We start from the raw sequence: 12,624 nt of genomic DNA, 5'->3' as shown, positions 1-12,624 counted from the left end.
GGGTTAATCTCACCAGAAAAGCTTATTCCAAATGGATTGTCCTTTGACCAGTTTGGTAAAGGAAATGAAGAAATGGTCTCTCGCAAAGATCCACGGTGCTCTTCTGGAAGGGAGGACAGGGTGTCTGTGACCTTTGCCAGACAGAGGTCAGTCAATTGTTGGACTTAAGAGGCTTCAAAAGGTTCATATTCCGGCAATCCTGTGAGGGACATTCTGTTTTCTTTTGTTTAGTTTATGTTTGTTCATATTAAGGGTGTATCTCCGCGGTGCTATGCCATTGGAGGTCACCCTCTTGAAGTTGTGTTATTTTTCTGTTTGAGCGTAAATTGAACCCATGATTGATGGGCCTATAGGGACAGCAAATAGAACAAGGGCATGGGGGGTGAGCTACGGAAAGGGGGGGAGACAGGGATGGGAGATAAAAGGGAGACAATGTTCGGGAGTCTGGAAAGGAAATGTTTGGAGATTGAATATGGAAGCAATTGTACAATTTTACAATTCTGTTTGACATGATTGAACTATGAAATGATATGACATAAATATTAACTATCAAGTAATAATAAATTTTTTTAAAAGCTTAGATCCAGAATGGGTTTGGGCTCACACTAAATCCTAGTTCCAATTTAAGAAACTATTAGTTCTTACATAGGGAACACAGAAGAAACAGGTTCTAGAGCAAAATGTGGTGAAGAATTTAGATGATGCTCAGCTATCAGATAAAATAGCATCAGGTGTCTGTCTAAAAGGCTTGTCTCCAAACAAGCAGCCATCTAAGTGAGATGTCGACTGAGTCCGCATGGAAGAAGCACACCATCATCAGGCACCTAAGGATTGGAATCCATATAATCCGAAGTCAAAGGAGGGATCAGTATCAGAGCCTAAATTGTGAGAATCCAGTGTGCAGACGACGATAGATGGCAGTGGGAACCCAAGGCTCCTTGGTAGAACTGCATGGGAAATAAGCCTCCAGGGAATTCTCCTCTCGACAATTGAGGGATGGGAGGAATATGTTGCTTGGGTGTGCTTGGGCGAGATGACTAGAGAAGATCAAAGGCATAAATCTAAATTGATCAGTTAAAACTTTGTCCACAGATCTTTGCTATGATGCAGGCTGGACCTGATCTGGTTTCCAAAAGTTTCTGTATTTTTGGTTTGTGTTGTTTGGTTTAGTGTTTGTTCATATTGGGGTATATCTCAGAGGTGTCATGTCATCGGAGGTCACCCTCTTGAAGTTGTAGTACCGTGTATACTCGAGTATAAGTCGACCCGAATATCAGCCAAGGCACTTATTTTATCACAATAACTACATTAAAAATGTGCTTTAAAAAATGTGCTTAAACACTCGGCTTATATACCAATATATACAGTATATGTTTTTCTGTTTCTTGGTATATGAAACCTAGGATAGTTGAACCTATAGTAACAGCAAGTAGAATAAAGATTTCAGGGGGGGTTACAGTGGGAGGGGCCGTGTAAAAGGGAGATGATGGGCAAGGAGTCCATGCAGAAAAAAACTGTCTATGGAATATGATACATGCAGAAAAAACTATGGAATATGATACATGTATTAAATCCCAAAGAAAAATAAATTTTTAACTAAGAAAATATTTTTAAAAAGAAATTGTAATTAACATCATCATCAAAAACGGTGTCACAAGGTGGGTTGAAGGAGTTAAAAATGATGGGAAAATCACATTGATTATGGGTGGAGTTGCACTGCCAATTATTGTTGAATTGGCAACAACAATTTAAAAAGTTCATAGAAAAATCTTCTAAGTCCATATTTCTAAGAACTTTTTAAAGCCTTATACAGTCCAAACTCCACCCTGGAGTGAAGTCTCCTGCCTAGTCACCTGATGGTATGCATCGTCCTGATCCTGTGCCTCTGTCTCATGTGATGAAGCAGAAGAGTCCCAGCTGCCAGGCTCTGGCCTGTTATTGTTAGGTGGCAGCCACAACTGGGGGAGGGTGGAATTGTCCCTGTTCGTTTTTATTCTAGGTCCCTGCTCCTCTTGCTCTCCCCATCACCGCCAGCCCTAACACACAGCCTCCCCCACCCCCCAGCCCCCAATGTTGCTCCCTTCTGCTGTCTCTCCTTTACACTTACATCCTCTGGCTCCCAAACCTCACTCTATTGTCATCTCAGATGAAAAGGGCCCATTAGGCAGGAGGCTGACAGTGATGTACATGGTGATTTGATAACTGTTATGTTGAGCCCTTGTGCAAATGAGTTGTATTCTGTAAGGATTGATGCTCTAGTGCGTTGTCCTCTCAGGAGCTCTTCTCTTCCCTGTCTTCTTTAGTCCAGATCTAACATCAGTGTCTCGGTGACATTACTTCTCTGAGCCTCTGTAGAGTCTGCAGCATTGTAATGATGCTCTGGCTCACTGGTTACAGGTCACGTATTAGCTGGCATACGTTTTCAGGATTTCAAAAGAGATAGGCAATTCTTTCTTCTTGACTTTCGTCATGTGGATGCATTCAGAGGGGTTTTTTTTTAATCATTTTAATTGGCGGGGAGCATACAACTCTTATCACAATACATACATACATTGTGTCAAGCACATTTGTTGCCATCATCATTCTCTTGAGCCCTTGGTATCAGCTCCTCATTTTTCCCTTCCCTCCCTGGCCCCCCTTCCTCATGAACCCTTGGTAACTTATAAATTATTATTATTTCATCATGTCTTAACACTGTCCGACTTCTCCCTTCACCCACCTATCTGTTGTCCGTCCGCCAGGGAGGGGGTTATATGTAGATTCTTGTGATTGGTTCCCCCTTTCTACCCCACCTTCCCTCCACCCTCCCAGTATCACCACTCTCACCACTGGTCTTAAGGGTTTATCTGTCCTGGATTCCCTGTGCTCCCAGTTCCTATCTGTACCAGTGTACATCCTCTGGTCTAGCCAGATTTGTAAGGTAGAATTGGGATCATAATAGTGGGGGCGGGAGGGGAAGCATTTAAGAACTAGAGGAAAACAATAATAATTTATAAATTATCAAGAGTTCATAGGGGAGGGGGGAATAGGGAGGGATGGGGAAAATGAGCTGATAACAAGGGCTCAAGTAGAAAACAAATGTTTTGAGAATGATGAAGGAAACAAATGTACAAAAGTGCTTGACCCAATGTATGTATGTGTGGATTGTGGTAAGAGTTGTACAAGCCCCCAATAAAATGATTTATTAAGAAGAAAAAACAGGAAAGTTGTATGTTTCATCATTACTACACTGCACCTTGACTGGCTCATCTCCCCATGACCCTTCTGTAGGGGATGTCCATTTGCCTCCAGATGGTCTCCACTCCACACTTCCCCCCTCATTCACAATGATATGATTTTTGTTCTTTGATACCTGATCCCTTAAGACACCTGGTGATCACACAGGCTGGTGTGTTCTTCCATGTGGGCTTTGTTGCTTCTGAGCTAGATGGCCACTTGTTTACCTTCAAGCCTTTAAGACCCCAGATGCTATATCTTTTGATAGCCAAGCACGATCAGCTTTCTTCACCACATTTGCTTATGCACCCATTTGTCTTCAGCGATCCTGTCAGGAAGGTGAGCATCATGGAATGCCAGTTTAATAGAACAAAGTGTTCTTGCATTGAGGGAGTACTTGAGTGGAGACCCAATGTCCATCTGCTACCATAATACTAAACCTATAAATATATGCACATAGATCTATTTCCCCATCATCATATATACATATATTTTCATAATATGCTTGCCTATATTTAGACCCCTTTAAATGCCCTTTGCCTCCTGGTTCTTTCGTTCTATTTCCTTTTACTTTCCTCTTGTCTCACTATCATGCTCAGCCTTCATTTGGGTTTCAGTAATTTCTCTTGGTTACATTGCCTTTGATCAAGCCCTACCAGGCCTCCTACACCCTCCTCACTATCGATTTTGGGTCACTTGTTGTTCCCTTGCCCCTGGGTTTATTAACACCACTTCCTTTCCCCCGCCTTCTCTTCTCCCATGTACCCCTGGAACCATAGGTCCCATTGTTTTCTCCTCCAGATTGTTTATCCAACCTGTCTTATCTACTTAGACCTGCAGAGATAATAATATGCACAAAACCAAGACAGAGCAAAACAAAGCAACAAAAGAAAAGAAAACAATGAGCCAAAAAAGAAAAGCCTGTAAATAGTTCAAGGTCTGTTTGTTAACCTTTAGGAGTGTTTTCCGGTCCAGTCTGGTGGGTGCCATGCCCTGGCCCAAAAGTCTATTTTTGGTATTCCCTCAGGACTTCCTTACTCTGTTCCCCTTGCTCTTCTGTTAAACTCCCTTAGTGTTTTGCCTCGGTGTGGTAGGGTCAGATCGGGTGCAATTACCACACTGTGTCTCCAATGTTGTCATCTGTAGGGCTATGGGTCAGTGAGGGTTTTGTTTTTCTTTAAGAAAAACTGGTCATAGCTGGATGGCTGGATACCCATGGAATAAGATTTTAGCATAACTAACACAAATAAATCTTTTACATCTGGGGAAAAAAAAAGAAAAACTGGTCATATAAATAAACATTTCATCCAGGATGTTATTTATTTAATATTTGTGAATAAATGTGTGGATGCTATTCATACTCAAAGACTGTGTGTGTGTGTGTGAGAGAGAGAGAGAGAAGAGAAAAAAATTCAGTGCCCTTGAATCGATTTCTACACATAATGACAGGACCGAGCAGACCTTCCCCTCTAGGTTTCTGAGACTGTCGCTCTTTATGAAAGTCGAAAGCCTCATCTTTCTCCTGGAAGTGGCTGCTGCCACCCTTCTGTTTAGCAGCTGGTGTGTAACAACTATACTGCCAGGGCTCCCTTCTTCTAGTGAAGAGTATGATAAAGGTGAGTAAGAGGTTGAAGCTTAGCCAGGTGCCCATTTCAAGTGTGTCCCTGTGCCTCCTACAGGTCATGGATGAGCATGAGAGTGTGGAGCAGAGTCGGCGAGCCCAAGCTGAACCCATCAACCTGGACAGCTGTCTCCGTGCCTTCACCAGTGAGGAGGAGCTGGGGGAGAACGAGATGTACTACTGCTCCAAGTGTAAGACCCACTGCTTGGCAACCAAGAAACTGGATCTCTGGAGACTTCCCCCTATTCTGGTATGGTATAGCCCACTGACTCTGGCACAAAGCCATGAAGCATCCAACCAATGGGAGCTTTTGTTATTTTTAGAATAAGACCCACCACCTGGCAGGACTGTTTAAGACAATTTTTCTGTACAAAATTGTGTTGGACACAGAGATGAATTGTTCTACAGACATTTGATAGTTCCTGTTTCTAAAGAGATTATATCCCAGAAGAGAGAAATCCTGTAGACCAAATAATTAATTCAGCACAATATGTGAGAAGTGGCATAGTCTGGTGAATTTCCGTTTCAGGAGAGATTGAAAGGCCTTCTCTGCACCCCTTTACCCTCTCACCCACACCAGTAGGTGCTTTTGATAGGTGCTTTTGATAGGCAGCAACTGAACTTCTATTCCACTTGGTCCCATGGCCCTTGGCACACTCAGGAGTGAAGTGTGTGCACATGCACACAAGTGCAACTCACTTCACTTCTGTCTTCTGCTTATCAAGAGAGTTTGTGTTAATCTTCCTGTTCTGAGAGGCCTAGATATGAAATTTGGTCATTCAACCCTATCATTCGCCTTCACGTGTTCCATTCTGTTCTCCTCCCCTTCATCCTCACAGCTTACTGACACTTGAGCATGTCTTCATCCTACTGGACTGTGAGTGAGACTGTGAATGTACACTTTTCATTCCTGACACAGGTTCCTAGGGATTTCCTTCATGCCCACATATGAATTCTGCCCTCATACTAGTCATTTACAAGGAGGCATACTTGAGCTGTCCCTTCATTCAGACAGCTCCTTCACTTTATTCAGTTAGGTGTGAGGGTATCATATCAGATGTAATACTACTATAAGTGTAAGATATAATTAGCATACAGTTAAAATGCATAGATTTTAAATGATCAATTTGATGAATACTGAACATATACCTACCACTCAAAACATAAAACGTAGTCATTTATAAAAGTCATGTTTTAAAGAATAATGAGGAAATGTTATACATTGTTGAACATTCAAATAAATTAAGCCTATTTTTTAAAATATGAATGTAGGAGGGGCTTTACAAAGCTTATGGAGAATTCCACTTTCTTTCATTTCCATTTCCATATACTTTTTAAAGCCCCTTCATATCTGGCAACCCTTTAACACAGATTTTTTTTTTTTTACTTTTTCTCCAGATTATTCACCTCAAACGATTTCAATTTGTGAATGGCCGGTGGATAAAATCCCAGAAAATTGTTAAATTTCCTCGTGAATGTTTTGACCCTAGTGCTTTTTTGGTACCAAGGGACCCGACTCTCTGTCACTGGAAACCACTCACACCCCAGGGGGATGGCCTCTCTGACCCACGGGCCCCAGTGGGAGAGATGAAGAAAGGTGAAGGCCAGAACTCCTCAGCTGGGGATGAAGAGATGTCCCTGAGCAAGAGCCCGTCCTCGCTCAGCGCAAACATCGTCAGGAGCCCGAAAGGTGAGGAGGGAGTATGCTGTGGGGCAGGGGGAGTATATTTTCTCTGTCTTTGGCTCTTGCTTAGTGGAGTTTGACAGTGCTTAATAAATTATGGTTATAGTTTAGTCTAATAATTTGACCCCCTAAAAGCAGGTTTATTAATAAAGCTCCATAGTGTGTTAATAATAATGTTTCTAATAGACTCTGCCATGAATTAGCCTTCTGCTTATGTCTGAGGTACTTTTGTATCTGTAGGGCACTGCAGTCTGTAGGGGCTTGGCCGTGAGGGACACAGGAATGTAACTTACTGGCTACCAAGTGAGAACTAAGGAGCAGCCTATCTGTATTTCTCAATCCTTGTTTGTCTTGTGACCTTTAGTCTTATGAATCTTCTCTCCCTTTTACAGGTTCACCTTCTTCATCACGAAAAAGTGGAACCAGCTGCCCCTCCAGCAAAACGAGCAGCCCTAACAGCAGCCCCCGGACTTTGGGGAGGAGCAAAGGGAGGCTCCGGCTACCCCAGATTGGCAGTAAAAACAAACTGTCGAGCAGCAAAGAGAACTTGGACACCAGCAAGGAAAATGGGGCCGGGCAGGTTTGTGAGCTGACCGATACCTTGAGCCGAGGGCACATGCTGGGGGGCAGCCAGCCCGAACTGGCCACCCCTCAGGACCAGGAGGTAGCGTTGGCCAATGGATTCCTTTATGAGCACGAGGCTTGTGGCAATGGCTACAGCAATGGTCAGCTTGACAACCACAGTGAGGAAGGCAGCACTGATGACCAAAGAGAAGCTATTCGTGTTAAACCTATTTATAATCTATATGCAATTTCGGTAAGTGGTTTATTGATGGCTTTCCAAGTGGTTTGTGCTTTTCAGTAGCTTGTTCATTTTCCATCATTCATTCAGCAAGCATTTATTCAGGGTCTCTGTCATTTCTAGACAGTGAACTTGGTGCTAGATAATGTTAGCAGGAGATAGCTTAGTTGCCTGGGTAGACTCCAAGGAGAGTGGTGAGGGAATGGTCACGTGAGCAGGCAGAGTTCACTTGGATTGGAGCCATGGTCATAGGAAGGACACGGTCTCATGTGGAGCCAGAGGAGCACATGAATCTAGAGGAGGAGACCCCAAAGCTCCGTTCTGAAGGAATCAGTCAGCGAAGGGATGAGAAAGGTACACGGGCCCAGAGATAACAGCATGGTTTTTCTGGAAGTACAAAAATGCACAACAATTTCAAGCAGAGACCCTAAGTTCTTTGTAACTGGAGTCACAAGTTCAAGTCACTCACATGAGGGAGCTTCCAAAAAGTTCATAGCAAAATTCCATTATCTTTTAAATTTCCTTTTGCCCCAAACTTCTTGAGCCACCTCATACTGGTGTGTTCTTGGGGGACACAAAGGCTAACATGCTCACTTCTGCTAAGCAGATTCATGAGGCTTCGAGCCCTCCCAGAGGTGCCTAGGAAGGAAAGGCCTGATGATCTATGTCTGGAAAATCATCCTTTAAAAACCCCAGGTGGAGGGGGGCGGGGGCATGGGAGAGGGGAAAAAAAACCAACCCAGGTGACACATATGTTGGAAGCAACAGTAACTTTTTTTTTATAACAGGATCTTTTTTTTTTTAATCATTTTATTGGAGGCCTGTACAACTCTTATCACAATCCAAACATATATCGTGTTAAGCACATGAGTACATATGTTGCCATCATCATTCTCAAAACATTTGCTTTCTACTTGAGCCCTTGGTGTGAGCTCCTCATTCCCCACCCATGAACCCTTGATAATTTTTGCATCAGGTCAGAACCCTTGATAATTTATTAATTATTATTATTTTGTCATGTCTTACACTGTCTGACATCTCTCTTCACCCACTTTTCTGTTGTCCCAACAGTAACTTTTTTAAGGAGTTTTTTTATTTCTAAAAAGTAATTATTATTTTTATTTTTTTAAACATTTTATTAGGGACTCATACAACTCTTATCACAATCCATGCTTATACATACATCAATTGTATAAAGCACATCTGTACATTCTTTGCCCTAATCATTTTTTTTCTTTTTATACATTTTATTAGGGGCTCATACAACTCTTATCACAATCCACACATATACATACATCAGTTGTATAAAGCACATCCGTACATTCTTTGCCCTAATCACTCTCAAAGCATTTGCTTTCCACTTAAGCCCTCTGTATCAGGTCCTCTTTTTTTTTCCCCCCTCCCTCCCCGCTTCCTCCTCCCTCATGAGCCCTTGATAATTTATAGATTGTTATTTTGTCGTATCATGCCCTATCGGGAGTCTCCCTTCCTCCCCCTTCTCTGCCGTCCATCTCCCAGGGAGGAGGTCACATGTGGATCCTTGTAATCAGTTCCCCCTTTCCAACCCACTCACCCTCTACTCTCCCAGCATCGCCCCTCACACCCCTGGTCCTGAAGGTATCATCCACCCTGGATTCCCTGTGCCTCCAGCTCCCATATGCACCAGTGTACAACCTCTGCCCTATACAGTCCTGCAAGGTAGAATTCGGATCATGGTAGTTGGGGGGAGGAAGCATCCAGGATCTGGGGGAAAGCTGTGTTCTTCATCGGTACTACATCGTACCCTGACTGACCCATCTCCTCTCCTAAACCCCTCTATGAGGGGATCTCCAGTGGTCGACATTTGGGCCTTGGGTCTCCACTCTGCACTTCCCCCTTCATTCACTATGGTGTGTGTGTGTATATATATGCTAATTATTATTTTAAAATGGTTACTTACCTACATAAGATTTGGAGTTTCTGGCTGTTGAATTTTGTTTGTTTATAGATGGTTCCAAACATTTTTTCTTTACCACTTCAGTGATCTGTATCCTTCTGCTAAGATGCTTGTGCTGTGGCCGGGTCATGGTGTGGGGTATTGCTGACATCCTGCCCTTTCTCCTCTCTTGTAGTGCCATTCAGGAATTCTGGGTGGAGGCCATTATGTCACGTATGCCAAAAACCCCAACAGCAAGTGGTACTGCTACAACGACAGCAGTTGTAAGGTACGTCTTCTCAATCATGGAATGCAATTTAGGAGCCGTCATGTCAGCAGACCTAGGGGGGATGGTGGTAGGAGGGCCCAATGGGGTATTGCTTGAAATAAAGGACTTTTTCCTGAATAGGAAATTGATTTTTTTGTTGTCATTGTTGTTACTATCAAGCTATAGATGACTTTAATATTAAAGGAACAACCATATATGTGCAGTAGGAGATGAAACTAATGAATTATGAGGAAAAGGAATTTATTAATGAGGAAAAGTTGCCATCTTTTGAACTTTAGGGATTTAATAAGAGTGCTTGGGTGGTTGGGGGTTTTTTTTTGGTCATTTGTTTGATATGTCTGTGGGGAAAGACAAGCCTTTCTACTCCCGTACAGTACAGTCTGAGTTACTGTACTGTCTCAGACCCAAATAGGCAGTTCCACTCTGCCTGTGAGTGTTGGCCTCAACTCAGTGGCAGTGAGTCGTGGAGGGAAGCACTAAAATGGTGTGTGGATTGAAGCATCCACCTTCCATAACTAGCAAGGATGGCCCTCCGTCCCCTGGCTAGGATTAACAACCCACATGTTCAAGACTGTTCTTGCCCTTCAGGAACTTCACCCCGATGAAATTGACACCGACTCTGCCTACATTCTTTTCTATGAGCAGCAGAGGACAGACTATGCACAATTTCTGCCAAGGATCGATGGCAAAAAGATGGCAGACACCAGCAGCATGGACGAAGACTTCGAGTCCGACTACAAAAAGTACTGTGTCCTGCAGTAAGGCCCTGCCGGCTGCTCGGCGGGCTGCTGGCGAAGGGAACGGGCTCCTGCAGCTGACCTTTGGCAGAGGTGTCGCCGAGACGCAAACTAAACGTAGTTATTTTATCCTGTGACCCTGAAGCACAAAATAAAAATCCTACTTACAATAGCATTTCACATAACAATAGTCATACCCTTCTTCTGAGCTGTCTCCCACAAGCTCTCTGGTAGAGAACTCTCAGGCAGAGCCCACCATTAGCCTGTAAGCAAAAGGGTTTGGCAGCAGCCACCTGGGACCAAATAAGAACTTAACTGTGCTTGTCCGGATTCGAACAAACATGTAGCGAGTACAGCGTTTGCCAGTAATCATAATGGAATACTAAGGATTTCCTTGGAGTCAAAGAAAAACAAAATTGTAGTGTTGTCTGGGGACGACATGACATGCTACCTCCTTTTTCCCGAAGTTTTATTCCATTCTATTAACAAGACAAGGAAAGCAAGACCATGAAGATGTGCGACAATTCTTACGGTGTGGACACAGATTTTTAGACTTACTCTCCAGACCTTTTTTCCCACTCTTTGTCTTGCTTTTTGTTTGTGATGTTGTGTTTGAGACACACCCTATAAAGTCGGGAAGGGCAGGACTCTTCTAGAGCTGGGTCCCCCTTCCAGCCGCCTTGTTTGGGAGACCCTATAGAAAGGAAAAGCATCCTGGGAAATCCTTTCAAGCAGGATACTTAGCTTGTCCTCAAATGTGTTTCCCCAACCCCTCAGGGTGGCATCATTTGTCCCATCTTCATCATCTTCATTCACATGCACGTGTTGCACAAGGAGCTGAGCAGAAAACCTGCCACAGAGCCAGGTTCCAGTTCACAGTCAGCGGTGGCTTTTTGTTCATTGAGGTTTTTTTGCACTTTATAAAAAAGGAGAGAATACATGCAAATGAACTCTTAAAAACTTGTTCTAATTTGATGGCTCTAAATTAACTCTAACTCGGAGTATTTTCCCCTCTCATTACATTTAAAAACAAAACACATCCCAAACATTGACTATTCATAGATATTTTTGATGAAATTGGTGGATATAGGAAAAAACTTTAGTTCTATTTTGCTTAAGTGCCCTTTTTTTTGTTTTGTTAATTTCCCAGTTAATTGCTTGCTTTTATTTTCCTTTCATTATTCAAGACTGGAACAAAGATAAAAATGTTATTTATTTAAGGCATTTTTTTGGTTTAACTTTTGTTAACATATATTTTAAATAGTGTAGCGTACCATTTTGTGTTTTGTTTTGTTGGTCTTTTTTTATTCATTGGGACCCTGGAAGTTGATTCTCATTAATTGCTAGATTGCACTAATCTTCTGTGTTCAGAGGTAGTCGGTACCAGTATCATTAAGCATTTGCGTTCTGATATCTGACATCAGTGGCTCTACTGCTCTCAGAGCAGATGGGAAGATTGTCTGAAATGGCTACTTAAGGTCAAAACCTTTTTCAGAGGAAGGATAGTTTAATGTGACCAAGTCAACAAAATCAAGACTTCGGTGTTTGGGAGATTTTCAGTATACAAAATCTGTCCATTCTTACATGGTTAAGTCCCAAGAAAAAGCGAAAGATTCTAAATGATCCCTACATATCATATGTTTTATTTAAGCAGGTAGCACAATCTACTAATGTTGTTTGATCTGTGTAATATTGGTTGTAATTTTTTTATTCATGAATTAGCAGAAAGTTTATTAAATTAACTATTAACTATTAGCTACATTCACCTTGTAAATTACTGTATAAAACTTGTTGACAATGCACTGACTTTAGAAAGATGTTAATGTACATAAATAGAGTGTAAATAAAATAGTGTTGATGTACCGAAATATGAACTGTATAAAAAAAAGTATTGGTAATTGTATATGGAGTGTACCTGTTTATCTGTAACTATTATCCAAACAAATTAAATACTGTGGATGCTTTGTCCTTTGTCTTCTCCCTCCACAAGTAAACACAAAAGTCAAACTCATCTGCCTTTCTCTGTGGATCCCGGGCTCATCCTCCAACCTGAACAATGCCTGTCTGCCTCTCAGAGTGCGCACTCCGTCCCTGAGGGTGGCACATACTGATCTGATTGAAGCCCGACTCAGATCCCTGTAAGGCAGTGGGTCTCCACCTTCCCAATGCCACGATCCCTTCATCCAGTTCCTCGTGCTGTGGGGACCCCCAGTCATAAAATTACTTTCATTGCTACTTCATCACTGTCATTTTGCTACTGTTGTGAATCGAGCAACCCCTGTGAAAGGATTGTTGGACCCCCAAAGGGGTCGCTACCCACAGGCTGAGAACCACTGCTGTAAGGGAATGGTTTGGAAAGC

The 12,624-nt window shown here is 42.5% G+C and overlaps 1 protein-coding gene across 3 annotated transcripts in view; it reads left to right on the top strand.

Annotated features, from left to right (window-relative positions):
* USP32 (ubiquitin specific peptidase 32) overlaps positions 1-12,230 on the top strand; it is a 201,818-nt gene extending 189,588 nt beyond the window's left edge. The window contains exons 30-34 of one of the 3 annotated variants that reach the window (XM_075561475.1): positions 4,896-5,087; positions 6,236-6,527; positions 6,914-7,338; positions 9,435-9,527; positions 10,173-12,230. In XM_075561475.1, coding sequence (XP_075417590.1) covers positions 4,896-5,087; positions 6,236-6,527; positions 6,914-7,338; positions 9,435-9,527; positions 10,173-10,289 — 1,119 coding nt within the window. In that variant the 3' untranslated portion in view covers positions 10,290-12,230. Of the gene's footprint in view, positions 1-4,895; positions 5,088-6,235; positions 6,528-6,913; positions 7,339-9,434; positions 9,528-10,115 lie in introns of all 3 variants that reach the window. The other 2 variants (XM_075561472.1, XM_075561473.1) reach the window with 2 other exon arrangements.
* Positions 12,231-12,624: the final 394 nt, after the last annotated feature.

The sequence above is a fragment of the Tenrec ecaudatus genome, chromosome 10 (assembly GCF_050624435.1).
Source record: "Tenrec ecaudatus isolate mTenEca1 chromosome 10, mTenEca1.hap1, whole genome shotgun sequence".
NCBI lineage: Eukaryota > Metazoa > Chordata > Mammalia > Afrosoricida > Tenrecidae > Tenrec > Tenrec ecaudatus.
Note: the sequence above shows the minus strand (reverse complement) of the source record. Positions and strands in the feature narration are given on the sequence as shown.